Source organism: Helobdella robusta, assembly GCF_000326865.2.
Source record: "Helobdella robusta unplaced genomic scaffold HELROscaffold_7, whole genome shotgun sequence".
Taxonomy (NCBI): domain Eukaryota; kingdom Metazoa; phylum Annelida; class Clitellata; order Rhynchobdellida; family Glossiphoniidae; genus Helobdella; species Helobdella robusta.
Genome location: NW_008705398.1, coordinates 3,596,016 through 3,622,441, shown reverse-complemented (window position 1 = coordinate 3,622,441; position 26,426 = coordinate 3,596,016). Strand labels below are relative to the sequence as shown.

The 26,426-nt window shown below is 31.8% G+C and overlaps 4 protein-coding genes across 4 annotated transcripts; 3 read left to right on the top strand and 1 right to left on the bottom strand.

Annotated features, from left to right (window-relative positions):
* Positions 1-231: 231 nt before the first annotated feature.
* HELRODRAFT_165021 (hypothetical protein) lies at positions 232-540 on the top strand (the record flags this gene model as incomplete). Its single annotated transcript, XM_009030928.1, has 1 exon — positions 232-540. One exon carries the CDS (start codon positions 232-234, stop codon positions 538-540), a length of 309 nt encoding a protein of 102 aa, XP_009029176.1.
* Positions 541-4,399: 3,859 nt separating this feature from the next.
* Positions 4,400-6,903, top strand: HELRODRAFT_165020 (hypothetical protein; the record flags this gene model as incomplete). The annotated part of the gene is made up of 5 exons (XM_009030927.1): positions 4,400-4,587; positions 5,067-5,318; positions 6,182-6,275; positions 6,521-6,575; positions 6,845-6,903. 5 exons carry the CDS (start codon positions 4,400-4,402, stop codon positions 6,901-6,903), a joined length of 648 nt encoding a protein of 215 aa, XP_009029175.1.
* An 845-nt stretch (positions 6,904-7,748) lies between these two features.
* On the bottom strand, positions 7,749-8,734 carry HELRODRAFT_165019 (hypothetical protein; the record flags this gene model as incomplete). The annotated part of the gene is made up of 2 exons (XM_009030926.1): positions 7,749-7,813; positions 8,320-8,734. 2 exons carry the CDS (start codon positions 8,732-8,734, stop codon positions 7,749-7,751), a joined length of 480 nt encoding a protein of 159 aa, XP_009029174.1.
* Positions 8,735-14,122: 5,388 nt separating this feature from the next.
* Positions 14,123-16,651, top strand: HELRODRAFT_165018 (hypothetical protein; the record flags this gene model as incomplete). Its single annotated transcript, XM_009030925.1, has 7 exons — positions 14,123-14,227; positions 14,647-14,760; positions 14,859-14,937; positions 15,161-15,229; positions 15,424-15,546; positions 16,251-16,276; positions 16,595-16,651. The coding sequence occupies 7 exons, from the start codon at positions 14,123-14,125 to the stop codon at positions 16,649-16,651; spliced, it is 573 nt and encodes a 190-aa protein (XP_009029173.1).
* Positions 16,652-26,426: the final 9,775 nt, after the last annotated feature.

The following is a 26,426-nucleotide window of genomic DNA, read 5'->3' as shown; positions in this document are numbered from 1 at the left end:
TTTTAGTTTGGTTATTGAATTTTGAATCAAACGCGGTTGTAAACGTTGGGTCAAACACCGTTCTGAGAGCGCTACTTTTAACGGTATTAGCAGAAATATAACAACAGTCAACTGATATAAAATCAGACAAGAGATAAAATTGATGCCAAAATTGAAAAACAGTCGGCCGCAATTGATGCAAAAGTAATACAACAGCTGAGAGAACAGTTCGATGTTAAGACTGAATAGCAAATGGTCGTAGTCACTGCTAAAATAGAAGACATCACATCAAAAATTGAACAGAAATTTTATCAAAAGGTTATCGAGCTTGATCAGAAGTTATCTTACAAAATGGATAAGGATAAACTTAAACAAGAACTGGAAGAAACTAAAAAACTATCGAAAACTTCTGTTCCCAGTATTAACAATGTCATTCTTAAAGTTGTAGTACGCAGGTTGATTATTCCAAAATCCGTCCAATGTTTTATAAACGTGTTAAGAGACGGAAGGCTAACCACACCATTCTGGAAGCTGTTCCATACATCCACCAATATGGAGTGATTTTCTAACAAGCAAAAAGTTCCAGTAAAAAAATTCAGATGGGAGTTGAAAATAAAGCATTTATCACAACTTTTATAATTTCTCTTGAGGAAATTATAAAAGTTGAAAATTTAGGAAACACTTTTTAAATGTTATGGCCTAGTGGTTAAAGACGCTTGGTCCTGTTTTGCAGCATGTGCAATGACTGGGTTCGAATACATGCTTTGTGTGTGATGCGTATTTATATATGTTGTTTGTGTGTTGTTGATTCCGCAGAACTTTGGATGAGTCTATATGATTTTTAACCATTTTTTTAAAGATCTTTTTATTAAAAAAATATTTTTAAAATTTTAAAATTTAAAAATGTTTACAATAATGTTAATTATAGGTAAGAGTTTTGGAAATTTTAAGTCTTCTGATATACAGACCAGCTCAATATGTGCTGAATCCTATGGAGTGAGTTTCGTTTTATAGTATTATTTTTAATTAATACTGGCAAATATTGTTTTAAGACAAAAACTACAATTTAAAATATTTAGTTTTCGTATATTTTAAATGTTTTGTTTGTGCGTTACATAGTTTCATGTCAGTTAAAAGTTCCCTGTTCCCTGTTTAATTCCTTTTTATTTGTTAAAAAATGAAGTTAATAAAAAGATAAGATTTTTTTTCAGAGTTCTGTAACAGCGACAAGTACACTTTCAGAACCTAAAACTAAACTATTGTTCGAATGGACATCACTGCCATTAACAAAAGGAAATATTGTTTTCAAGTTAGTCTAATAAATATTTTTTTTTATTAAATTATGTTATCATTCAAATTATTTACAAAAATTATCTGTGATATTCTGATCTAGAGATATAATTGAGTGATTACTTCTTGTTAAAATTATTCTGCTTTGTTTTTGAATTTATTCACACTATTGTTCATTGGTCAGAAAATTGCATCGATTATTATTTAAATTTCATCCTTTTATGTGTTTTTGTTTTATCTCAAATTTCTCGTTTGCATATTTCATTAATTTCAACATAATTTCATTGGTGGACCATTGTTTTTTTGTTTGCATATTTAATTAATTTCAACATTGGTTAAAATTGATGGGCCATTGTTTTAATATTTAACACTGCAATTAGCAACTAAAAATTAGTTTATCAACTAAACAGAAAATAATTTTTATTTCGTTTGTTCGTTCGTTTGTTCATTCATTCATTCTTTTATTCATTCATTTATTTATTTATTCATTTATTTATTAATGTGGCTTTGCGTTTACCAAAATTAAAAAAAAATTTTTGAGAAAGATAACCTAAGTATGCTAATATGCAATGTAAACTAGTTGCAGATTTCAAATGTTTTAAATTTATCAAGAAAATGCCTTTTGATTGAATAGAGAGGTTTCCGCATTCGTATTTTTACATCGCACAAGCGATTTTTACATCCATACTTTGAAGACTGTTAATCTTCAAAATCTGTAATCAATCAATCAATCAATCAATCAATCAATCAATCAATCTGTAAAATTAGTTTAAATTTGTTAACGAAAGCCTAAATGAAATTAAATGAATCAAAGAAAGTGATAATTGTAAACAAGTTAAGCATAATGTGAACCAAATTTTGTATTTTTTTAATTAAAAAAATTTTGTTTGGATCTTCTGTTATGCTATTTATGTTTCAGTAATAAATAATTTTTAAATAATTCAAATTTTTCAAAATTTCTTGCTGTCTTTGATATAGTGTGCATTTCATCTCTCATTTTTAAAGACCATAACAAATTATATTATTTGTATGGCTTGCTTAAATTTTAGGTTGTAAATTTTTTAAAAATTTATGGACAGAAATGCAAGAGGGAAGTTGATTTACTTTCTTAAATAAATGTTCATTATAATCTACAAATTTCTTGTTATTATAAATTATTTCCTCTGTTTATTTTTTATGACATCAACTTGATTGCACGCACAACACACATTTCATGGATTAAATTATACAATGTTGAAATCTTTTGAACTTTTCAATAATTTTCAGTCATTGTTGTTTTTGTTTCCAATTTACTTTTTCCCATCGACTGAATGTTGTAAAACCATTTTAAAATTGAATACTAAAATACCAAAACTCCAGTTGATGAGATGGAAAATAGTGAATAGAAATATAAAAAGTTTAATTGTATTATTACATTTTTTAGTAGATATACAAAAAAGTTTAATCAGATAAATATTTTTTTTAGTCTTGTAAAGTTTTCTCTATATTGTATAAATTGGTGTGAAAAAATTTGGACAAGGTTGTTCAAGAGTACGCAGGGTGCAAGACACGCAAGGCTGCACCGCCAATTATTCAAAATCTATGTCATTATTAATAATTTAATTTGCCGTTTTGTTTATTTATATCTTTAGACGAATTTTAACATAACAATTTCAGTTTTTGAAGATTTTATTTAAGGAATTCGTTTTCAAGTGTATTTGAAAAAATTTTTTGGTTCAAGGAATTGTTTGTTTTTATGAAATTTGATATTTGAGGCTTAGCGTTTTTAATTTCTTTCACATTTTACCTGAGAGATTAATATTTATTGACTTTGTAAGATTGAAATCGGCAAAAATAGTTGTACGTGAAATTTATCGCACTTTTTGTTTCTCTTTCTATAAGTCATGCAAGAGTACGCAGAACCAAATTGTACAAGAATGCGCAATATTACACAGTATTACAATTTTTTTTAAACCATATAATTTTCATTTACTTTATTTACTTTTTTTAATATTTAAACATTTTTAATGTTTAATGTTGAGATATTACAAAACTGACCGAAAAATTGTAGATTCATGTACTATAAACTTAAAATTGCGTACTCTTGTATTTCGTGGATACTCGTGAAAGCTATAGTCGTGCAGGAGTACGAATTTAATCACTCTTGAATTTTTAGAAGAATAACAAACATTTATTTCTAAATTTTTACTTTTGTTAAAACAGAATGTTCAACGAACCAAGCAAATTTTATTTCATCTATGTATGTCTCTAATTTTTTTGAAAATGTCGTTTAAATGAACAAGTGCGTCTTTTTGGCCGATCCTACCCTAAAGTTCTCCGGTGTGCAAGTTGACAAAAACATATTGTTATAACCGCTGGAATAATTTAATTGCGCTATAATTATTTGTTTATCTAATTATTTTCATCTTTGTGTATTTGTAATCTTTGGATCGTAAAAAAGTATATCGTAAAAATCTGCCGTTCAGGCTATATGTATATCATGCGTATATACAAAAAGAAGTCAGGTTACCGGAGAGGTTTGAAGCGAAGTCGTAAATGTGATTTATGTAGTTACTCGGATTAGTTTAATGTTTTCATTACTGTTGGCATTCAAATAACGTTCAACAAGGTTTGCGTTTGAAGCAGTGGTGTTCATCTATCGGAAATCTTGAACCTACTTAATAACGGACACTTGACAATCGTTGGAAGCTACAACGCTGGCGTTGGGAATATAGAGATCTTTGTAGTTATAGTGAGGTGTTGGTAGTTGAGCGTTCAAAGGTTACTACAATATGTTCATGAATTTCAATAAAATAATCTCAATCAAATAAGAATTTTGTAATGTTTATGCGACATTAGTGTTTGCTGACATTAGCGTTCGGACGTTACTGTTTGTTAATTCCGAGCTGCGGTAATGTTTTCGGGTTACATTTTTTAAAAATAAGCTAATTAAATTTCATTGTTAACGTCACTAATACCTTTTTGTGACTGTAAAGCTCAAGCCAACGGCACGACTCCGGCTTATCGCTCACATCGAACAAGGTGACGGTTCTGTTGCATGAGCCTTCTCGCGGTGGAATCGATTGGACCGACTGCCAGGAAATCCTACAGTCGGCCCAACAAACCGTTTCAACTTCCTCTCTCTGCCTGGATGTCCACACTGGCTAGTTGGCTCAGTTGCCTTTTTCTAAGGGTCGGAATAGAGTCATATCTAAGCCCCAAAACCTGGGTTTGTCTCGCCTCCAACAAGAAAATCAACAAGACTCAATTCTCTGCCCGTCGCAGAACCTACCTACTGCAAATGGTTTCATGTAGAAAACTGTGCGACAAACATCTACGGTTATTAACTCTGTAATACTGCCCTCACCCTCCACAATTTCGAGTTTTTCGGTGCCGGAGGCAGCTCCTCAGCAGCCATCAACCACAAGAAACATTTCAAATCTGCCTACCATAAACAACAAATCATCAACCAAATATACCGGACGGACCAGCATCCTATAATTGAACTGCAACGGTATCAAAAACAAACAAGAAGAAATCGCACAACATTTAATAGAACATCGCAGCAATTCAAGAATCTAAATTAACATAAAGCTCAAAAAATCCATTTTTCAGGGACTACTAGGTGTATTGCAGACTGTGGGAGCGAACGATTGGGTGGTCTACTCATGCTCATACATCAACAGCATTTTTTAAACGATCAAGCTACTACCCGACCAGGCAACAACAAAGAGCCAATCATCACAATCAGAGCCAATGACACAGATAACAACACATTTACATTCCTTCTCAATCCGTCTGCACCCCTTACTTCACAGCTTCAATACTACAATTTTTGGCCATCCCGAACTTCTTTCTGCTGGGAAATGTGAATGTCCACGACGAATTCTGGCACTCTTTGGAGGAACATCAACACCAGACATCTCTTTCGTATCAGATACCCTGATTATCGGTATGGATTGGTCAACAATGACCGCTCTCTCATCAGACCACCTTCCGATCCACATCACACTGCAAACAACTTTCCATCATACTAAAACCCCAAAAATCAAATTCATAAATTATGCCAAGTCGTCTTCCCTACCAGCCCATCAACAGCTGAGAAGATATTTTGCCACGTTTTGGAGTAGCCAGTGACCACAACATTCCTCCAGTCTATCCTCTACTCTTGGTCTCTCGAAAGAAATCACAGAACTAATTAAATATAGCTATATTCATTGACTTATAATTCAAGTATTGATTTGTTAAGTCTTTCATTAGAAAATTTTTTGCGTTTAATTCGAATTTTTGTATTTAGATATGTTGTATGTTTATGTTAGAAAACAATACAAATTTTTGTTTGCTCTGTTTTATTGCAAAAATACTAAATATTTTAAATTGTAAAAAATTTATGAACATCTTTTGACTTTAGAAAATTATAATCAGAAATCATAAGTCAATCTGTTGGTATTAAATCGCTTATTTATAATAAAATAATTTTTGTTGCTGTTTTACTGCAAAGTACTACGAGTCAATTGAAAAATTAGTTATCATTTATGATGTATTTTAACTTTAGAAGTTATTTGTTAAGCATTAAAATTACATAAAAATTTTACAATGTACAAAATTTTAAAACTTGAATTTCAAAATTTTAATTCACGTTAATTCGCCGCGAATTAACATCCATTTTCTTGAATCTACATGGACTCAAATCAACCGACCCGTACAACTTTTAGTCTCGAAAATCACGTTTTGGTAGATTGGATAAGTACAAAATCTATTCTCAGTGAGCCTATACCTACCAAAATGAACGATCATGCTAAATATCAATTCAGACGAATGCTTGGTTTTGGGAATTGGGATGAGTCAAGAGTCAATTAGTGATTAATTGTTTAAATAAATAAATAAAAATATTAAATATATATATATTATTTTTATATTAATTAAAAATCAGGGCAAGTATCATAACAGTTTCAGGCAAATACTGGGTTGGTGAATTGTCTAAAGTTATCATTGACAACAGCACAGCACAACTCAAATCTACAGAGGTTCCCTGTTTTAAATTCATTCATCCTCTACTATGTTAAATTTATTCTTTTTTTGCTCACAATTGTTTGAATTAATAAAAGTATGTTCACAGTTTTTACTGCATTTGTTCACAATCCGATTCTGTTCTATTTTAATATTTGCTCTATTAATTAATTAATTAATTTATTCAATATATTTAAACTATATATAAATTTATTGTATGATCCATTTTGTAATGATAACCTTATGAATAATCATCGTTCAGGTTCCTCACACTTCTGTAAATCAATTCAATGCTGAACAGTGTGGTAAAACAAAAGGTTTGTTTTTTGTCAAATGCGTTGGGTCGGAGTCATAAAAATTTGTCCGGCTCCGACTTTTTGGTTGAAAATTTTCCGACTCAAATTTCGTTGAAAAATTTCTAACTCCTGCTCCTGACTCTTACCCCCGACTTCGGGCCAGACTTCCAGGAAATTTTTTCAAATTTTGTTTTACAATTTCATTTACTATTATTTTACAATTATTATCCAAAGATATCTTAAGTTTATTGTTTATTAGCACAGAATAGCTTTTTGCCAAACTGTTACAGAAAAAAATCGAAAATGCAAACTTAAAAACTTCAATGTACCTAAGATTGAACAAAATTAAATGGCAAACGCGTACGTAGGTACTCACAATAAAATAAAGTTAAATTCTTAACTAAATTTACATAAAGCTAATGCTAAAACAAAAAAAGAATGATTTTAAATGACCAAAAAGCGGAAAGATTTATGATTGAACTCGAATGAAGTTAGAAATGAAATTATAAATAACAAACAGTTCTAAACAATAAACAATGTTTTAAACAATAAACAATGAATGTTTGCCTGCAATGAAACTTATCACCGAAAACCTCAACTGCCGATTTGAGGCAACTAGAAGACTGCATTTACGGATGCTAAGAGAATCTCAATCAGTCGTCGACTACCATATTCGCAAAGTAGAATTTAGGGCAGTCTTTGTGACAAGCTTCTGTAGTTAACTTGAAATTGTTTCCTTTTTGTACGATGTTGTTTGGAGACAGAAACGTTGAAACTGAAACCTTTTCATGAATTATTCTGTATAATAGAAATAAATCGGCCCTTGATTTCTGTAGCAATCCGAGTTTTTTCATTTGGTTGAAAGGAAGTCTTCTGCATGAAGTTACTTTTCGAGTTGCTTTTCTTTTTATTTTTTATAGTTCATCTATTAAGCCTACTCTATAAGGATTTTACATTTAGACTCCTTACTCTAGTTTCGACCTCACCAATGATTTGAACAAGATTACGAAGGTTTCATCTGAAACGCCCTTAAAAATTCTGGCAATAACACCTGGCATAGAGTTAGCTTTATGAAATACTTTTAACCCTGCGTTTACCAACATTTTTTTATAGCGCTGATTACCAATGTGGGTCCGTTGGACCCACATATCGACATGTCATTAATTTAAACTAAAATTTAATTTTGACTCATTTTTATGTTGTGTTTCTAAATATAGCAATCTCCAAATAAGCAAAATATACAAAAACAAGAAATTTTTCTGAACAGTTAAAAAATAAATGTTTGATAAACAATGTAGTCACTTAAAAATCATAGATTAAATGTTGCAGTTGTTACAAATTACAACGGAATGCTCACAACAAATGTTTTTTTTGCATCTTGCACATAATGATTTAGTTTTTCTGTCTTTTTTATAACTACACAACACACATCGTTTTTTTCAACCAACCAACTGTTCATCAATAGTTACTGTATGACTCAACTTGTAAGGATCTTTTAAAGTAGAATTCCATGATTCAAATAAATCTCTTATTGGCTCTAATTTGTCTGGTGATCTATGTTTTCTGCGTGATGCAGCATCATCAAATCTCAGAACTCTTAAAATTTTATGAAATCTGGTTCTTGATATTATTTTATTGAATAAAGGTCTGCCATCACTTCCGCTCCATAACTGACTAACTGGTTCATTCTTAGATTTATATACACCAACTAATATGAGAACTCCAATAAACTTTTTTAGTTCATTGACACATAACTTCTTATAACCATCTTTCAGCACCAGTTGTCCTTCTTGATTTGTGAAATGACATATTTGTTCCAACAAACTAGATCTGAAATAAATCAAAAAAGAAGAAGATATTGAATCAACGTTATTTTTTGCATAATTGCTGAATCCTGGACTTCCTTTTACAATATTGAAACTTTTGGCACGACCTTGTGTATTTGTTTCTGGTGTACTATGCCACACAATTTCTTTATTTTTTGATAAATACGTTTCCTCATGCGTAATAGTATTAGCCATCAAATCAGATTTCACGTCATTTTCGCTTTCACTAGTACTAACTTCGTTTTCTTCAACACAATCGATTTCATTATCATCATCTGATGCAACATAATCTTCCTCACTTTCTTCTAAAATCATTTCGCAAGCTTTACTTAGAGAAATCTTTGATTTTGACATTATAAGGAACAAAAACACAATTAATTCAAATAAAAGTATATTTATTAAATGGCTACTACCATGGAAACAACAATAAAAGTGAATCTAAATAATAAATACTTTTTAAAAATGAATGTGGGTCCAACAGACCCTGTCGGTAAGTGGTGCTTGAATTTTTATAGCGTAATTACTAATGCCAAAAAATTTATAAATTTGCATTTTTTTTTTGACAAAATAAGTATTTAAAAAAAGTCAGAATTTTTGGAAATTTTTACAAATTTTTTTGTCTATCTACATCACATCAAACATCGAGGATGGGTCCAATGGACCCAGCTGGTAGTTCTAGGGTTAATACGTAGTTTCTTAACGTTAACCTTTTGTCGACAACAACTCCAAGTCTGATACCTTTTCAACCTCAATCTCTGGCAAATGAAACGGCGATTCATTACCATCTAGACAGTTTATCAAAACCTGTTCTCAACTGCTTGGATTATTTTGTGTTTATTTTCAGTTTTAATTCGTAGAATCAGTTGACTAATTTTCCAATATTTTGCAAAAAACTGTTTTTATTATTCATCATTCTCTTGAATCATCAGTAAAAAGCAATATGTTATCACACAGAAGAAATTTCATTAATTTAAATTAAAAACAGCAATGAACTCATTCCTGTGGAATGTCACTTAAACTCGTATGATACACAAAAATCAAATTTTTGTGTTTATAGTTTTGTATATGAAAACTATTAACTATGACATTTTGAATGCAAGGTACGTTAGTCGCAATATATAAATGTAAATTTTAGCTTTCGGTCTATTGACGTTGGTTTTTTTAATCCTCTAATTGTAAAATTTGGTTCTTGTGTTTTCTGTTTTTATGGAAAGATAAAAACGTTTCAGCGCCAAAACTTGAAAAATTGATAATAAAATACTAAATTAATGATAAAAAATGTAAAATTGATTGCAATATGCAAAAAATCAACAGCATTAACTCCTCATATATGCACTCATTTAAAAATAAATAGTGGTAAGTGGTGAGCGTTTTGCCATTGTTTCATAGGATTTGACGTGATCTGGCACGAATGATTGTGAGAATCTTTAGAAATATGGGCATATTGAAAAACTGGTTTAAGCGTTAAGCATGTTTTAAAAGTGTCAAAAGAAACCGTAGAAATTGATGCAGAGTTAGATAAAAACAGATATTGGAAACAAATCTAAGGATTATTTAGAAACGAATAATTGGTAACGAATTTTCACCTAAATTAAAGATGAATTTTTTATTAAATATGAATAAACAGAACTGATAAAATAAATCTGCCACAAAAATCTGCTATTCCCATGTGACGTGTTATTAAAATAAAAATTTATGATGTTTAAGTAATTTCATATTTCATATTATTGAGTAATTCCATAATAAATTTTTGATAGGTTGTTATAGAAATCCCGTCGGTTGTGAAATTAACAACTGCGACACTATCATCATGTGGACGGATTACAATGACCATGTGGATTTTCAAATGTCTGGTGATACCGAAGGGTTTGTTTCTGTTGCGTTATCTGAAGACACAAAATTGGTATTTTTTCCATTATTTTAAAATATTCGAATGCCGTTGATTTCTATTTCTGGTATAGTTGAGCAGTTACGTACACACACGCACGCGCACGCTTACACACATACGCATCATATGTGTGTGTGTGACAAAATTCAGATGAATAGTTTATATAGCGCTTAACATCAACTTATATTGGTGACATTTTTTTGTCAAATGCAGAACTGCTTGCGTGTCATTCTATACTTATAATTAAATTTTATGGCAACAAAGGTGTGGATGGCCACGCCACACTACTCATAAATTTTATGTATGCACGTGCCAACACCGCGTATGACGTATGACAGTCTTTGAGTCTCGGACAGACAGTATTCGAACTAGACCATTGCGTGATATCAGCGCGAAACATGGCACTTTTACCAACTGAGCTAACTGGCCGACCATATTTTGTTTACACAGACATACTAATCTTTGCATGACAAAAATATTCAACGCCTTATTCAGTGTCTAACATCGTCGTCTGACTATATCGAAATTTATCTACCGATTCGAAGCTCTGAATGTTGAAATTTACCTCTTTCAGTAAAAACATAAAAATTTTAATTTAGACTATCAATCCATCTTTTAACCTATTAATTAAAATTGTGGATATTTTACACAATAGATGTAATTTTCAACGCACTAACAATAAAGTAGAAGATTTCGGTAGCTATTTTGGCGCCACTTTTTCATATAAGTAGCAATAATGGTCGCGGTACTATTTTTCACTGGACTATCCCCACGGGATGATTGCATTACGTTTTCCATCCGTATTAGCTATGTCATAAGGCTATTTGGCTATTGGATTAAACACCAGTTATTTTCATATTATTTCTTGCTCTCTCTTTATTGCGTACTCTCTCTAATTGCGTACTGTTTTGATGATGATATCTGTTCAACATTCGCTGCTTTGAAGCAAATGTAAAGTATCAGTGCACTCTCGATATTTTGCCAAATGCATGAAGAAAGTTCCCCGTTCTAAAGTAGCAAAATCTCTATGAAATAAAGTTTCAAGAAAGACTTTAATACTAATTTTATAACGCAACTAGTGATTTTGAACAAAAAAATTTTCAAGCTAATGAATTTTTGTGACTATTTACTATGAAGTTCTGGGATTGTGTAGTACGGAATTGATATATGATGTGAAAAAAACGAATTAACTTCTTGCAGAACCAAACCGTTGATATTGTTATATCAGCCGGAATAGTGAAATTGTGCTATAATTATTGGTATCTTGATTATTTGTTATTTTTGCTAGATTTGTAATCTTTGAATTGTAATAATCTTCTGTATATAAGGTTTATAGCAAGGTTAATAGCGAGGTTGTTGTAGTTGTGATTTTTATGGTTACGATATGAATTATTTGCGATCGTGTGTGTTTCTTGGATTAGTGAATAGTATAGTGTTTCTATAACTGCTGACATTTAAATAAACGCTTAAACAAGTTAGTGTTTGAAACAGCTTTGTTTATCTATCAGAAATCTTGACCACGACGGCTGCCTATGGCTCAAGGAACCGAAGCAAAGAAAAAACGCCCGAAAAGAAATAACGCAGGTTTCAAGAGCTAAAATCTAGTGAGGTTGTACAACCTACAGAAAAAGGAGATGTCCGTCGAACTTCCAAGGAGTTGAAATGATTGGTACAAAATCATTAACAGGATAAGTGACGTGATCTACAGGATTCAAGATCACGAAAGACAACGGACAAAGAAGAAAGTCGTCTATTTAAATAGATTATCACCTATTTATCGGAATATAGAGGTAATGCCTACGTTAGGGACTAACAGACTAAGGTGAGGGCAATGTTATATCCGTCGGAATGGTGAAATTGCGCTATATAATTAACTATTAGTATCTTGATTATTGGTTATCTTAGCTGTATCTGTAATTTTTGGATTGTAAGAATCTCTTGTATATAAGAGGGTGTGAATAGCGAGGTTGTTGTAGTTTTTATTTGTGTGTTTATGAGATTATTGGCTTTACTCGACCTCAGTTCAGCGTTTGATGCAGTTGATCATGATGTGCTGTTAAAGAGATTAATGGTTACTTTTGGTATTGCTGGGGTGGCTCTGGATTGGTTTGCCTCGTTTTTGATGTCAGATGAAGTGGTGGGTCCGAGTCTATTTTTGATGTATGTTTCAGATCTTCCTGGTGTGGTAAATGAACATGGTTTTGGGGTTCACATGTATGCTGATGATCTCCAGATTTATTCTACTGGATTAGCAAAAGATGCTGGGATAATTTCAGATGTGATGAGGACCTCTGAATGATTGGTTGATTCTGAACCGTTTGAAGTTAATTCCTGGTAAAACAGAGTTAATTTGGTTTAGGTCTGGAAACGTTATAGCCGAAATCAGTAGCACAACATTTAATGTTCTTGGTAACCTGTTGCACGCAGTTAAGATGGTCAAAAACCTAGGAATACTATTCTTCATTTTATTGGCTATGTTACCACATTCAGTGAAACTTGGTACAGCTTGTTTTTTACAGCTTCGTAAATTAAATCATACTAAAAAATGTATCCCAGCTGATATTTTCACAAATCTTGTAGTATCATTTGTGATGTCGAGGTTAGATTATTGTAACTCGTTGATGTTTTGGGCTGGGTTGGTGTAGCTAAGAAAGTTCAACGCATTCAAAACACTAATGTAAGACTGGTTGTTGACCTCGGTAGATGTGATCACGTAACTATGGTTGGAGAATCTTTATTGGTTACCAGTGCGCGAAAGAACCTCTTACAAGATAGCAGTTATTGCTCACTGTTGTATTCATTGTGGTGAACCAGAATACTTGAAGGAAGTTTATTGTAAAAAATCTGAGCTGGACATGGGACGTGCTCTGCGATTGATCTCCATTGAATTGATGATAGTCAACAAAACTAAGAGGAAGCTGGTTGATAGATGTATGCAAGTTGTTTTGCCAAAAATTTGGAACGATTTATCACTACGTCTGAAACAAATTGTTCCAGTAAAAAAATTCAAGCAGGAAATAATGATGGTAATAATATAGTTACGATCTGAATTATTGGCGAATATTAATGAATAATTTATTGTTTCTATTACTATCTGTGATACGTCCGGTGTTGTTATATAGTGCAGAAACATGGCCAATGACAACCAAACTGGAACAACAACTTCAACGAACCGACATGAAAATGCTCCGATGGATGCAACGAATTAGTCTGAAGGACCACATCAAATCTACCGAAATCCTGTGTCGTGCTGGTTTAGATGATATAAAGGACGAATGCCGGCAACACCGTCTGCGGTGGTTTGGTCATGTCAAACGAAGTGGAAACAGTGCCATAACTTCTCTTGCAGATGTTGAAGTACCTGGCACCCATCCCAAAGGCCGTCCAAAGAAGTCCTGGTCGCAAACAATCGAGCAAGACATGAAAGCTCTAAATTTAAATGAAATGGATACAACTGATCGTCTAATTTGGCGTAAAAAGTTGATGGCAAAGAAAACGTCCTACCTCGGGTCTCTGGACGCAAAACGAAGATTGATTGATTGATATTGTTTCTATTACTGTTGGCATTCGAATAAACTTTTAAACAAGTTTGCATTTGAAGCAGTTTTGTTCATCTTTCAGAAATTTTGAACCTACAGAATAACGTTAACTTGACGGTAGTGCAAGCTACAACTGGTGCCGGAAATAGAGATCTTTGAAGTTACATCAAAGTGGTGACGATTGTCCGACGTTTACAACAGTATTAAGAAAACTTACATGCTATAAGTCATATCAATATGTGAGGAAATATGTATTTTTGACACTAACAAACAAGACCCATGTTGTGCGATTTTCACTTTAACCACTTTAGCAACATGATGTTAAAAGAGCGAAGTCGTTCACTAATATTGGCATCTTATGTAGGCTGTGAAATAGAGACGGAACATTTGTTCGTCTGTTGTTTATTGTCATGTTTTAAAGTTTGGAAGCTTGTTCAACACAAATAGAAATTATTTTTAAATGGTGAAAATTTATTTGGAAGAAATATAATATGAAAAACACATCAAAAATTCCGTGCAACAGGATTTTGCATAGAATTGATGTATCTGAATCTGACCTGTTTATTGATGAGCTTAACCGTTATTGTTACTTCTCTAACTTTATTCAAAAATTTTCAGCTCTTTCTCTAAGCATTTTTAATAACAAATGATCGAAATTGTATAGTTTCAATTTTTATCAAATATATTTTGATTTGTTTTTTCAAATGTAAACAAACTTAAATGTCAAATATATCTTGATTTGAATAGTTAAATAACTGTTTGTTTTCGGTTTTTTTGAAATTAACTTTGAAAACATATAATTTAATTTTATTTGATTGGCACAAATATTAATATTTCAGGGTAATGATGAAGTTTTTGAATGTATATGGAAGGAGCTTTCAAAGCAAGTTGAGGTAAAACACTACAGACTTCGAGAAGAGGCTGGTAAACCACCAACTGAGAATTTAAGACCAGTAAGTTGGTTGTATAATAGTATTGCTCATCAATTTTAGTCGTTTTTTTGTTTAAGTAATATTTTAAATAATGTTGTTGTTGTAATTTTGTATTTTAGTTTTTTGTGAAAGATGCCAATGGCTGGATGGATAACCGAAGGATTTATTGCTCATTCAGATTTGACAAGGATGCGCAAAGTATGGGATATTTTTTATATTTTTTTTATCTTTAATATTGGTATTTTCTAATTTTTGAGTTTCTAACTCATAATAGTTCTAAAATAGTGCGGCATCAACTGTCTTAAATGCACTTTACACGATCTTTTATGTTTATTTTGAACAGTTTAACTTTTCTTTTCATTTGTAATTAATAGTTCTTTGTTTTATTTTATTGTTATTTATTGACTTTTAAAACTAACAGAAAAAATTGGAAGAATTGTATCAGATAAAAGATATTTGCTGCTTAACAAGGGAAGAGTTGATAAAGATGGTTGGTTAATTTTAAAAACTTGGTTGTAATAAAAATTTTACTATGCAATTCACTTTTTGTTGCATTTATGTGATGATTTAACAACATCTCTTTTCATTAAAATTATTTTTTTTATCATTATTATTTTATTAAACAACGATGATTTGATCAATTTTTACATGTTTCATTTCATTAAACGTTATTATTTTTGACAGGCACAAAAATCCAGCACAGCCAGGAATTAAACAAATATCCACATGTTTCTCCAGAAATGGTCAAATCATCTGACAGAGTGGATTTGTTTGATACCATGCGATATCCACTTGCCAAAGCCCATGGTGGGTTAAAAAGAAGTTTTATTTTTATTTGTTATATACTTGCCAAAATTTATATGTAAGTTAGAACTTATTCACGAAGTAAATAAATTGCTGTAATCAGATCGATTGGGTTAAAATATAAAAGTTATAATTTACAAATTCTAATTAACTATCAGTAGCATATATTAATGATTGGTCGGCGAGTTAGTTCAGTCGGTAGAAGTGCCTTGTTTTGAATACTGTCGGTCCGAAACTCAAAGACTATTATACGCCATATGCGTATGATGCGGTGCTAACGCGTCCATACATAATGTGTATGTACGTCGTGTGGTGGGAATAGTACAGTCTTTGTGGCGCGAAGTTCAGTCGGTAGAAGTGCCATGTTTTGAATACTGTCGGTCCGAAACTCAAAGACTATTATACACCATATGCGTATGATGCGGTGCTAGCGCGTCCATACATAATGTGTATGTACGTCATTTGGTGGGAATAGTACAGTCTTTGTGGCGCGAAGATTTAAATACAGGGATGATATGTTAACGGTTTTGCGTATGTCAGAGCTGCATAATAAAGAAAAAAAAATTATGACATATTCGCGGAAATAAATTTCTAACAGATTGGTTACATTTACTTTTTTTGTATAAAGGTGTCTAAAAAAGGTTTGTTTGAATATTTTAAAGGGGTTCTGAAATGTTAAAATGATAAAAACCTTTTTCACTTATCAGGTTGCTTGATGGTAATAGCCTGGATGGTAAGTGCATTAACGGGACTACTATTGTCTAAATACTACCGTCCAATGTGGCCAAATACCAAGTGGTGTGGTAGAAGAGTTTGGTACAGTGTTAGTTGTCTAATGATATTTGCGTTTATAATTTTACATTGAATAAATACAGTTTCGTAATGTAATGATTTGATGACATAGTCATAAAGAAACCTATATAATCAACTTAAGCATTGATTTTGGGACCAATTGTATTGTATCGTTGCCTATTTCGCGTTTATCAACATCTTTGTAAGTAACTCGACCCTACGCATTTGTTGTATTTATTGAAATTTTCTGTCATTTTAGGCTGCATGTTTGACATCATCAGAACCTAGAAATTACGAGTTTAGAATTACGAAATAAATCAAGGAAATAATGAAACTAACGAAATTTGAATAAAATAAATGCCGTAAAAATTTAGATTAAAAATTAAGAATTATTACTTTGTAATACTAATAAAATAAAATAAATAATTAAACGTTAAATTTGATATAAATGGATAAAATGTAACAAATAAAATGAAACGAATTGAATGGAGAAATAAAATTAGATGTTTATCTGAACATGGAAATGTAAATAATACATGTGTGAAGTGAAGTGAAGCGATGGAATGTTATCAGTGTAAATAAATGTATGTATTATATGATGAATTTGAGTACCACAATATTAGAACAATACAAGTGTACGTATGAAAATATGGAAATAGCATAAAATATGGAAAAAATGAAAAAAAAATGAATGAGTAATAAATATTAAATAATGTAGCAAGTGACGTGACAACATTGGATTTACGACGCGAAGAGGAATTGCGTGTTGACCCGTTGGGAGTCGTCGAATGTTCAACGACATACATATCGTTGCGATACCGCGGCATGCTGTTGATCGAGTACAACGGGGACCATCGGCGTCAAATATTTACAAAAATTTAATCCAAACTCTCAATGAAAAGCAGCAAAAACATCTGATGCCATTGTTTTACAGAAACACGGTAATTACAAAGTGGATGTCATCACTCAAACGAATCGTTCGATCCAATATTTCGGTCTGTGACAACAACCGACTAAAATTAAAACCATCTACTACAATACAAATCGTGCATCAAATCTCGTTATAAAAAAACAGTAACAACCAATCATTATCTACTCTTGAGAGAACAAACGTCGTGTACCGTTTCACGTTAAATACCTGTGCTACTCTCTCGCGTAGACTCACTTCACATGTACATGATGGCGGCATAAAAGAACATGTAAATTATATTTTCTATAATTATCTATGCTTAAGTATTTCTTGAATTTCTAAACTTTGCTTATAGCGTGACTTTCACGATCCTATATAAATTTTCAACACGTGATCAGTTTCATTATTGTGTGTTAATAGCTTGGTATTTGTATCAGGAATTTAATTTTTTTTATTTTAGGTTCTTGAAAGCAAACTTATAAATTAAATTCCAAGAAAATGGACATCATCCATCTTGGATGCAAAGCTATTAAAGACGCAATAAAATACTGGCAATAACATTTGATTGCTCGTGAATTTGTTATTTGTAGTGACCAATAACCTCTAGAGAATCTAAAAACTAAAAGTAGAACAGGTTAAATATTGGGCGATTTGGTGGCACTATTTATCTCAATTCAACTTCAAAATTGTTTATAAGAAAGGAAAAGAAAATATAATGGCTGGTTTACTTTCTCGATTACCAGGTATGGGGATATTTTGAAAATGATGATGCAGTCCAAATTGTCAACTTAATTGAAAGACCTGAAATTCTTCAAGATCAAAAGGATAACATGGCTGAATTAAAGATTGCCCAAAAGACTGAACAATGCCATGGTATTATTTACAAAAAATTGAAGGACAAATCGAGGATATCTGTTTCTGATAAATTTGGTTTAAGAATAATAAAAAAGGTACGTGAATATTATGGACATAATGGAGCTGGAAAATTGAAAGAAAAAATAAGACAATTCTATTATTTCAAAAACTTTTATCAATTAATTGAAGAATTTTGTAAAAGTTGCACTTATATGTTTAGAAAACAAAACCAGAAAAAATAGAATCATAGGATTAATTTCAAAATTAGGACCCGCAACAGAACCATTTCAAATTATGTCCATTGATACAGTTGGTGGTTTTGCTGGTAATAGATCACCAAAGAGATATATGCATATTTTAGTGGACCATTTTAGTAGATATGCTTGGATCTACACCACAAGAAGTCAATGTGCAACAGATTTCATAAAGTTAATTGACCTGATTGCTAAGAAAAATAAGATTAAAGTACTTTTAGCCGATCGGTACACTGGAATTAATTGTACAAAACTCAAGCTGTACCTCAACAAGCTGTATCTCAATATTCAAGTGGTTTTTGCATTTGTAGATTGCCCTCAATGAAATGGACTAAATGAAAGACTAAACCAAACACTTAATAAACAGAATAAGATGTAAACTTAACAGTGGAGCAAAACAAGCATGATCTGTCATTGCCATAGAATACAATCGTACAATTCCTAGTTTCACAAGATTCGAACCGGAATACTTATTATATGGCATAAAGTCAACTATAATCCCAGATGACTTACCGGAAAGCGATTTAGTTGCAGATAGAATACAGGCCTGTAAGAATTCGATGCAAAATTTTGAAATAAACAAGAAGAGAGTTGACAAAATTCGTAAAGAATACTAATTTAAAGTGGGCGATCAGAATGGGAGTAAACTCAATTGAAGTAAAATGGGCAAAATAAGAGTTGGCCCTTTTAAAATTCTTAGAAAGATGTCACCGTCGATTTTCGAAGTAGACTGTGGAAAGAAGAAGAAGAAAGAATCAAACTTTTTTTACATTAATAAATGGTTACTTTATGTACCTCAAAAAGTGATTTGAAGGGGGAGATGTAAACTATATTTTATTTAATTATCAATGCTTAAGTATTCCCTGAATTTCTATTCTTTGCTTATAGCGGGACTTTAACGATCTTATTTAAATTTTTAACACGTGGCCAGTTTTATTATTGTGTGTTAATAGTATGGTCTTTGTACTTGGAATTTAATTCAACTTTCGGTTCAGCATGCTGTGGGACCACAATGATACGATTATCGTTCAACATTCGACGACTTCCAACCGGTCAACACACGGTATATATAGCGACCAGAATTTATTAACTAAGGGACGTACCATATTATGACAGATTAAGTATAATTGGTTTATAAACCTTAGAAAAAAAAAAATCGGAGGTGAACTTTTTCAAATATATAAAATAGCATAATGAACCGATATTTATATTTGATTTAATAACAAGATGACATTAAACAATTCAGAAATAAAGAAAACGTAGAATAAAGTTTTTCACAAATCGTGGTCAATAATTAGAATAAATTACCTCAAGAAGCTAATTATTAATAATAATTAATGCAAAAGATGTGAACACTATCTATCGGGTTGTTCGGAAAGTAATTTCGTTTTTTAGTGGTGAAAATAAAAGGCGATCTTCGTATAATGAATAAATATTTAATAAAATTATATATTACCCATTCTGATCAAACACCTTTTGCCATCTTTCTGGTAGTAGCATGATTCCGCGCTTATAAAATTTTTGGTCTTGGCTGGCAAAAAACTGATCCCGGTGTTTTTTGACGTGTACATTTGAGGTAAAGGTTATACCGTTCAAAATATTTTGCAGTGACCGGAACGAATAATAATCCAAAGGGACCAGGTCTGGAGAATATGGTAGGTGCGGTAGTACATCCCATCTAAGTTGTAAAAGCTTTTGGCGAGGAACCAAACTTGTATGAGGTGTCGCATTATCTTGGTGGAACACTACACCTTTTTTGTTGATTAATTCTGGCCTTTTCTGTTAAAGTGCGTCATTCAGTTTGTCCAGCTGACGACAGTAGACTTCCGAATTAATTGTTGCGTTATCTGGTAAAAGCTCAAAGGGGTGACTCCTTTAAAATCCCATCAAATAGACAGCATCACCTTTTTTTGATGGATATCGGCCTTTGAAATGTTTTAAGCCGACTCATCCTTTCTGCTCCATGATCTCTTGCATTTGACATTGTTATTTACCACTCATTTTTTGTCCCCAGTAATGATGCGCTTCAAAAATTGATCATTTTCGTGACGATTAGGGAGTGAAGCACAGACGTCAACGCTACGACACCAATTTCTCTCCGTAAGGACATGAGGAACCTATATATCGAGATTAAACCCAGGCCTTTCAGTTAGTCATAAACAGTTGAATTCAATAAATTTAACCTCTCACCGATCTCACATGTTGTTATTCGCCGGTTTGCTTCAATTAATGTCTTTATCAGCTTCAACCGGCCTTCTAGAACGAGATGCATCTTCAACATAAATTTGCCGGATCGAAATTTTACAAACCAGTTCTGGCACTGGCATATTGTCAACACATCTTCTCCATACACATCGGTTAGTTTCTTTCTGGCTTGAATATCATTTTTACCTTTTCTATAGTAAAAAAGTAAAGTAAAATGCTGCTTATTGCTCTTCATGTTTTAATACCAAAAACTACTGTGTAAAACCAATTGAACTTCACACACAAGCCTTGCTAGATCAGAACATATAATGACAATGCGGCTTTAGTGTGAAGTTAGCTGTGAAAAAATACAATTAAATCCTCTGTCGGGAAAAATGAAATTACTTTCCGAAAAATACAATATTTAGACTCCTGGCGAATCATGTGGCAGACCTGGTTGTCGAACTGTCAAACCATAAGTCTAAACAAATGCCTCGGAGAATCAAAACGTGGAAGCTGAAAAGCAATATTCATCGAGAAAAATTTCAACAGATTGTTGCAACACAGACCACCAATCGCAAGCCAGTACAGATAGGAGTACATACAAAACTGTTTTGATAAACGCTGCAACTACAGTTTGTGGGAAAACTGGTACAAAACGTCAGCATGAACGGGACACTTGGTGGTGGAATGACAGTGTACAAAATGCAATAGCTGAAAAGAAAGCTGTATAGCAATGGCAAAAATCAAAGTCTGTTGATGACCATAAAATTTTCCGTGAGAAGAATAACTATGCAAGACGTCAAGTCGCACTGGCTCGAACAGATCAGTGCAGAGAGTGGCTCACTAAAAGCAAAGTTGAACAAATGAAATCTCTGTATCGTATAGCAAAACAAGCAAAGCGTACGAAAAAAGACATAGTTGGTGCCTCATGTATCAAAAACTACAAAAATGGGATGGTTCTTGAACAAGATGAGATCAAGCTACGTCTGTTATATGAAACAAATCCCATCAATGTCAACTTTGACGCTCCACACTATCACACATTTTTGTAGACCTTGAAAAACCATTTCATCGAGTTCCTCGTGAAGCAATCATGTGGAGTCTACGTCTACAATTCATTCCAGAATATCTTGTTCGACTTGTGATGGAAACATATACGAATACTAAGACTCTCGTCAGCACAACGGTTGGAAACAAATGCATTTGACATCGGCGTTGTAGTTCACCAAGGCTCGATACTCGGTCCACTGTTATTTATTACTGTGATGGAAGAAAGCACAAAACCGATACGCACTGGTGACATTTGGAATCTAATATATGCTGATGATATCGTTTTAACAGCCACGTTTGAGCAGAGTGCAGCACAGATGTTTGAAGATTGGAACACCAGACTCGCCGATCATGGATTCAAAGTCAACATCAGCAAAACCAAAGCAATGAACACTGGTGAACCCATCCAATCCACAGCTACTGGACGATGGCCCTGTTCAGTTTGTAAAGCTGGTGCAGGTAACAATTCAATCAAGTGTCAGCAATGTAACCAGTGGTGTCACAAACGTTGTTCAAAAATAATTATTAAATTATTAGTACTTTATCTAAAAGTGTCCAATTTTGTTTGTCCTGCTTGCATCAATCCACAACAGCAAACTCAAAATAGCAATGTTTTTTTAAGCCATTAAGGTAGAGAAAGTCACATCGTTTCAATATCTAGGGGATGTTCTGGATTGTACTGGAACAGCTGAATCTGCCGTTCGAGCCTCGAACAAATGGCATCTCCTTGCCTTTATATTGATGCGGCGTGACATCCCACTACCACTACGATCACGACTTTATAAATCTGTGATACGTCCGGTGTTATATGAGGCAGAAACATGGCCAATGACAACCTAACTGGAACAACAACTTCAACGAACCGACATGAAAATGCTCCGATGGATGCGATGAATTAGTCTGAAGGACCACCAAATCTACCGAAATCTTGCGTCGTGCTTGTTTAGATGATATAAAGGACGAATGCCGGCAACACCGTCTGAGGTGGTTTATGTCATGTTAAACGAAGTGGAAACAGTGCCATAACTTCTCTTGCAGATGTTGAAGTACCTGGCACACGTCCCAAAGGCCGTCCAAAAAAGTCCTGGTTGCAAACAATCCAACAAGACACGAAAGCTCTAAATTTAAATGAAATGGATACAACTGATCGTCTAATTTGGCGCAAAAAGTTGATGGCAAAGAAAACAACGTCTTACCTCGGGAAACTGGGTCTCTGGACGCTAAACGAAGATTGATTGATTTGATTGATTATTTGAACCATAAATATTGGCTTATGTTGAATGTGCTAGCATAATTTATAGGTTAAGTCGGGGCTTTCATATTATTCATTATTTTTCATTAAAGTCATCAAAAACCACAAATAAGTGATTGACCTATATGAACATTTTCTCTACTATTTAAAATGAACTTCATTCACTAAATCCACATTTTTTTTAAATTTTTGAGTTAAGCTTTCATGTATATATAAGATAGCTTTTTGTTGTTAGCTTAGTTTTTATCATTTCTTCTAAAAATTTTAATTTTTTTAACCACGAAACATAATAATTTTATAAGTTGGATTAAAAGCAATAGTAAAGAATTGTTAGGTAAAATTTTAGCCGATTTTATATTAAGAGGAAAATATCGTAATCTAACATTATGTAAAAATTTATGTATCTAACATAAATCTAACATTTTCATTTTTTTAATAACTACATTATGTCTTTTCCTTATAGTAAATCTTCTCAAGATAATATTTTCTATTGTATGAACTTTTTGTCTTTGTTGTATGTTATCTCATGTATAACTCAACAGTTGTTTAATTTTCGAAAAATTGTTTTAATTATGAAACAAAATTTTTCATATATGCTCAGCCCTAGTCTTTATGTAAAGATTGATATGGCAGCACGTTTTGCATAATTAACACAATAAAATATATATTCTAAAATTATTTTTTATAATTTATATACTTTTCAAATAAATATTTTTTTTAATCATTAATTAATTTTTATATTTTATCTCAACCAGGCTTACATGTTTTGCATGATATTCTCTATGCTACTTACCATAATTGCCTTTGTCATCATCTTCATTCATGGCGGAGGTTACATTCAGGTCGTTTATGTGATTACCTGTAGTTATATACACATATATATACCAAACTGTTGGCATTAACCAATTACAAGTTTGCTTTTTAACTTTTTAGGAAAGTAAAATTGAAACAACAAACTTTAAATTGGTTAATGCCCACAAAAATTGAAAAGACAAACATTAAATTGGATTAAGATTAAATTAATAATTACGAAATGAATTTAAATTGGTTAATGCCAACAGTTTGGTAGAATTCAGACATTATTGTAAAAAATATGGTCTCCTTTTAACATACTTATATATGATGTGTATGTATATATATATATATATACATACATATATATATATATATATATATATATATATACACACACATATATATTGGGTTTAGACTATCATAAATACAATTATTTATAAAGATCACTGCGTTTTCGGCATTATTCAACTTGTAGTTGAGTTTCTCAATTTTTCTAACGAGATTTTTATCATCTTGATGAAGTTTATTAAGTGATCTTTATAAATAATTGTGTATGTGTATATATATATATATATATGTATATATATATATATATATATATATATATATATATGCATGCTTGTAGAAGACCGAATTCTAGACAATATGTAATAAATTCCAACGATTTATTAGTGTTTATCAACTTATATTCGAATTTTTCCATTTGTCTTAGTAAATTTTTATCAACAAAAGTGAGTCTGTTTTAAATTGAAACATTATTTTCAATTTTTATTAACAAACATTTTATTAAAATTATTGCAGATAGATCTATATCTCTATTTTTACTTTAAACCGTCATCATCAGTGCATTATTTTTTATTAATTTATTGATTAGTATTATTATAGTTTTAATATTATTAAAAATATATACATGTAAATTCGAAAAAAACATAAAACTCTAACGAAAAATTTTAACAGCGAAAATTTTTAAATTTTTGAACGATAGTTGTTAATGCAGCAAAAACTGCGTCAAAATTGTAAGGCACGAAATTAATTCAATTTATTATTATTATATTATTATAAGAAACTTCCTTTTCTCGACGTTCTTTTCACTCGCAACGAACACAACTCCGTCTACACTAAAGGTACTAATCAATATTTATTTCATTGCCTTAAAGATCCTAATGCAACGGAATGTGATCTACATCGAACAATTGAACAAAATTTCTGATGATGAGAACACGAAGCAAAATCAGATCTGAAATTTCAAATGTCCAGTGTGGTTTGTAGAGGATTGTGGCACAAGAAATGCTATCTTTATGCTACGAATAATCAGTGAACGAGCGATTGAAATGAAGAAAGACTTGTTTATATGTTTTGTCGATTACTCCGAAGCTTTTGGTAGGTGAAATACTTGGAGCTTATGAAAATGTTGGAAAATTTGGACATAGCTATGGCGAAAGATACATATTCTAAAATAAAAAACATCCTCACCAACAGAAAAATCAGAATATCAACAAAATTGAAACTGTTAGGGTGTTAAATTTTTTCTGTGCTAACTTACAGTTCTGAATCCTGGACAGTTTTTAGAGAAATGGAAAAAAAGATTAATGTTGCTGAGATGTGGTTTTTGAGAAGAACTATTAAAATTAGTTAGACATCTTATACTTCGAATGAGGATGTATTAAAACAGTCCGGTTATAAAGAGGAAATTACTACAGATTATCTGACTGGGGTAGTTGAAGTTTTTTGGTCACATCATGCGGAAGGAAAAGATAAGGAAGAAGAATCGTATCAATTTGTATGTATCGATTAGTAAATAAATTATAGGAAAAAGAAAATATCAACTTAGTAATGTATAAACATAGTAAAAATAATGATGTGCGCGCGTAATAAGTTATATGGAAAGAACGAGTAATGAACGAGTATGAAAAGAGGAATAACTAATGTAATGAGGCAGGTGGAAACAAAAGTTATAAATATAAATTAAAGATAATAAATGGAAGCAGCAATAATTACGGTTCCCAATATATGACAGGGCGGGAGTTGGATGGTGGGCTTGGACGGTCCTTTTGCACTACGTCGATATGGATAGTGTCGGTCTGTGGGCTTTTTAAACGTTACGATTAACCGGGTAAGGGTTTTACGTATATCTGGAATTGGTCCTGCGTCAGTACTTAGATGGACTTGGTTGGGATATTCCCTGTCGGTGGTGATGGTTTTTGACATTCTTAAGGATAATCATACTTGAAACTAAATAAATAGACAAACAAATTGATAAATGATTAGAAATGATAACGAGTAATGGTTAAAGGACAATAATTTAAAAATATACAGAATAAGCTAATCTCGATAAGGCACGCCATAGCACATTATGAGAGCTTCAATGCCGTTAAATTAGAACAAACAAAACAAATATAAATTATATAATATTGTGATTAAAGTTGGTAAATTAATATAAAAAAATTGTGTGCATGTTAGTAAGATGAATAGAGAAATGAGTACTATAGTGCAAAAAAATCGACTAATGTAATGTAGTGAGTCAGAAAGGAAAATTATTGATTATAAATTAAAATAAAATGATAAAAATGTTAAGTAGAATTTTGTAATATAGTGTCTAAAGTTGGTAAATTAATATTAAAATATAGTGTGTGAAGTATAAGAAGTATAAAATATTGTGATTATTGCAATTAATGAATTAGAATGAATTAAAAAATAATTTAAGAGAAAGAATCGTATATACAGATTGTAGTTGTCAAATTGTAAAAATTATAAAATAATATATATAATGTAATCATTATATATATGT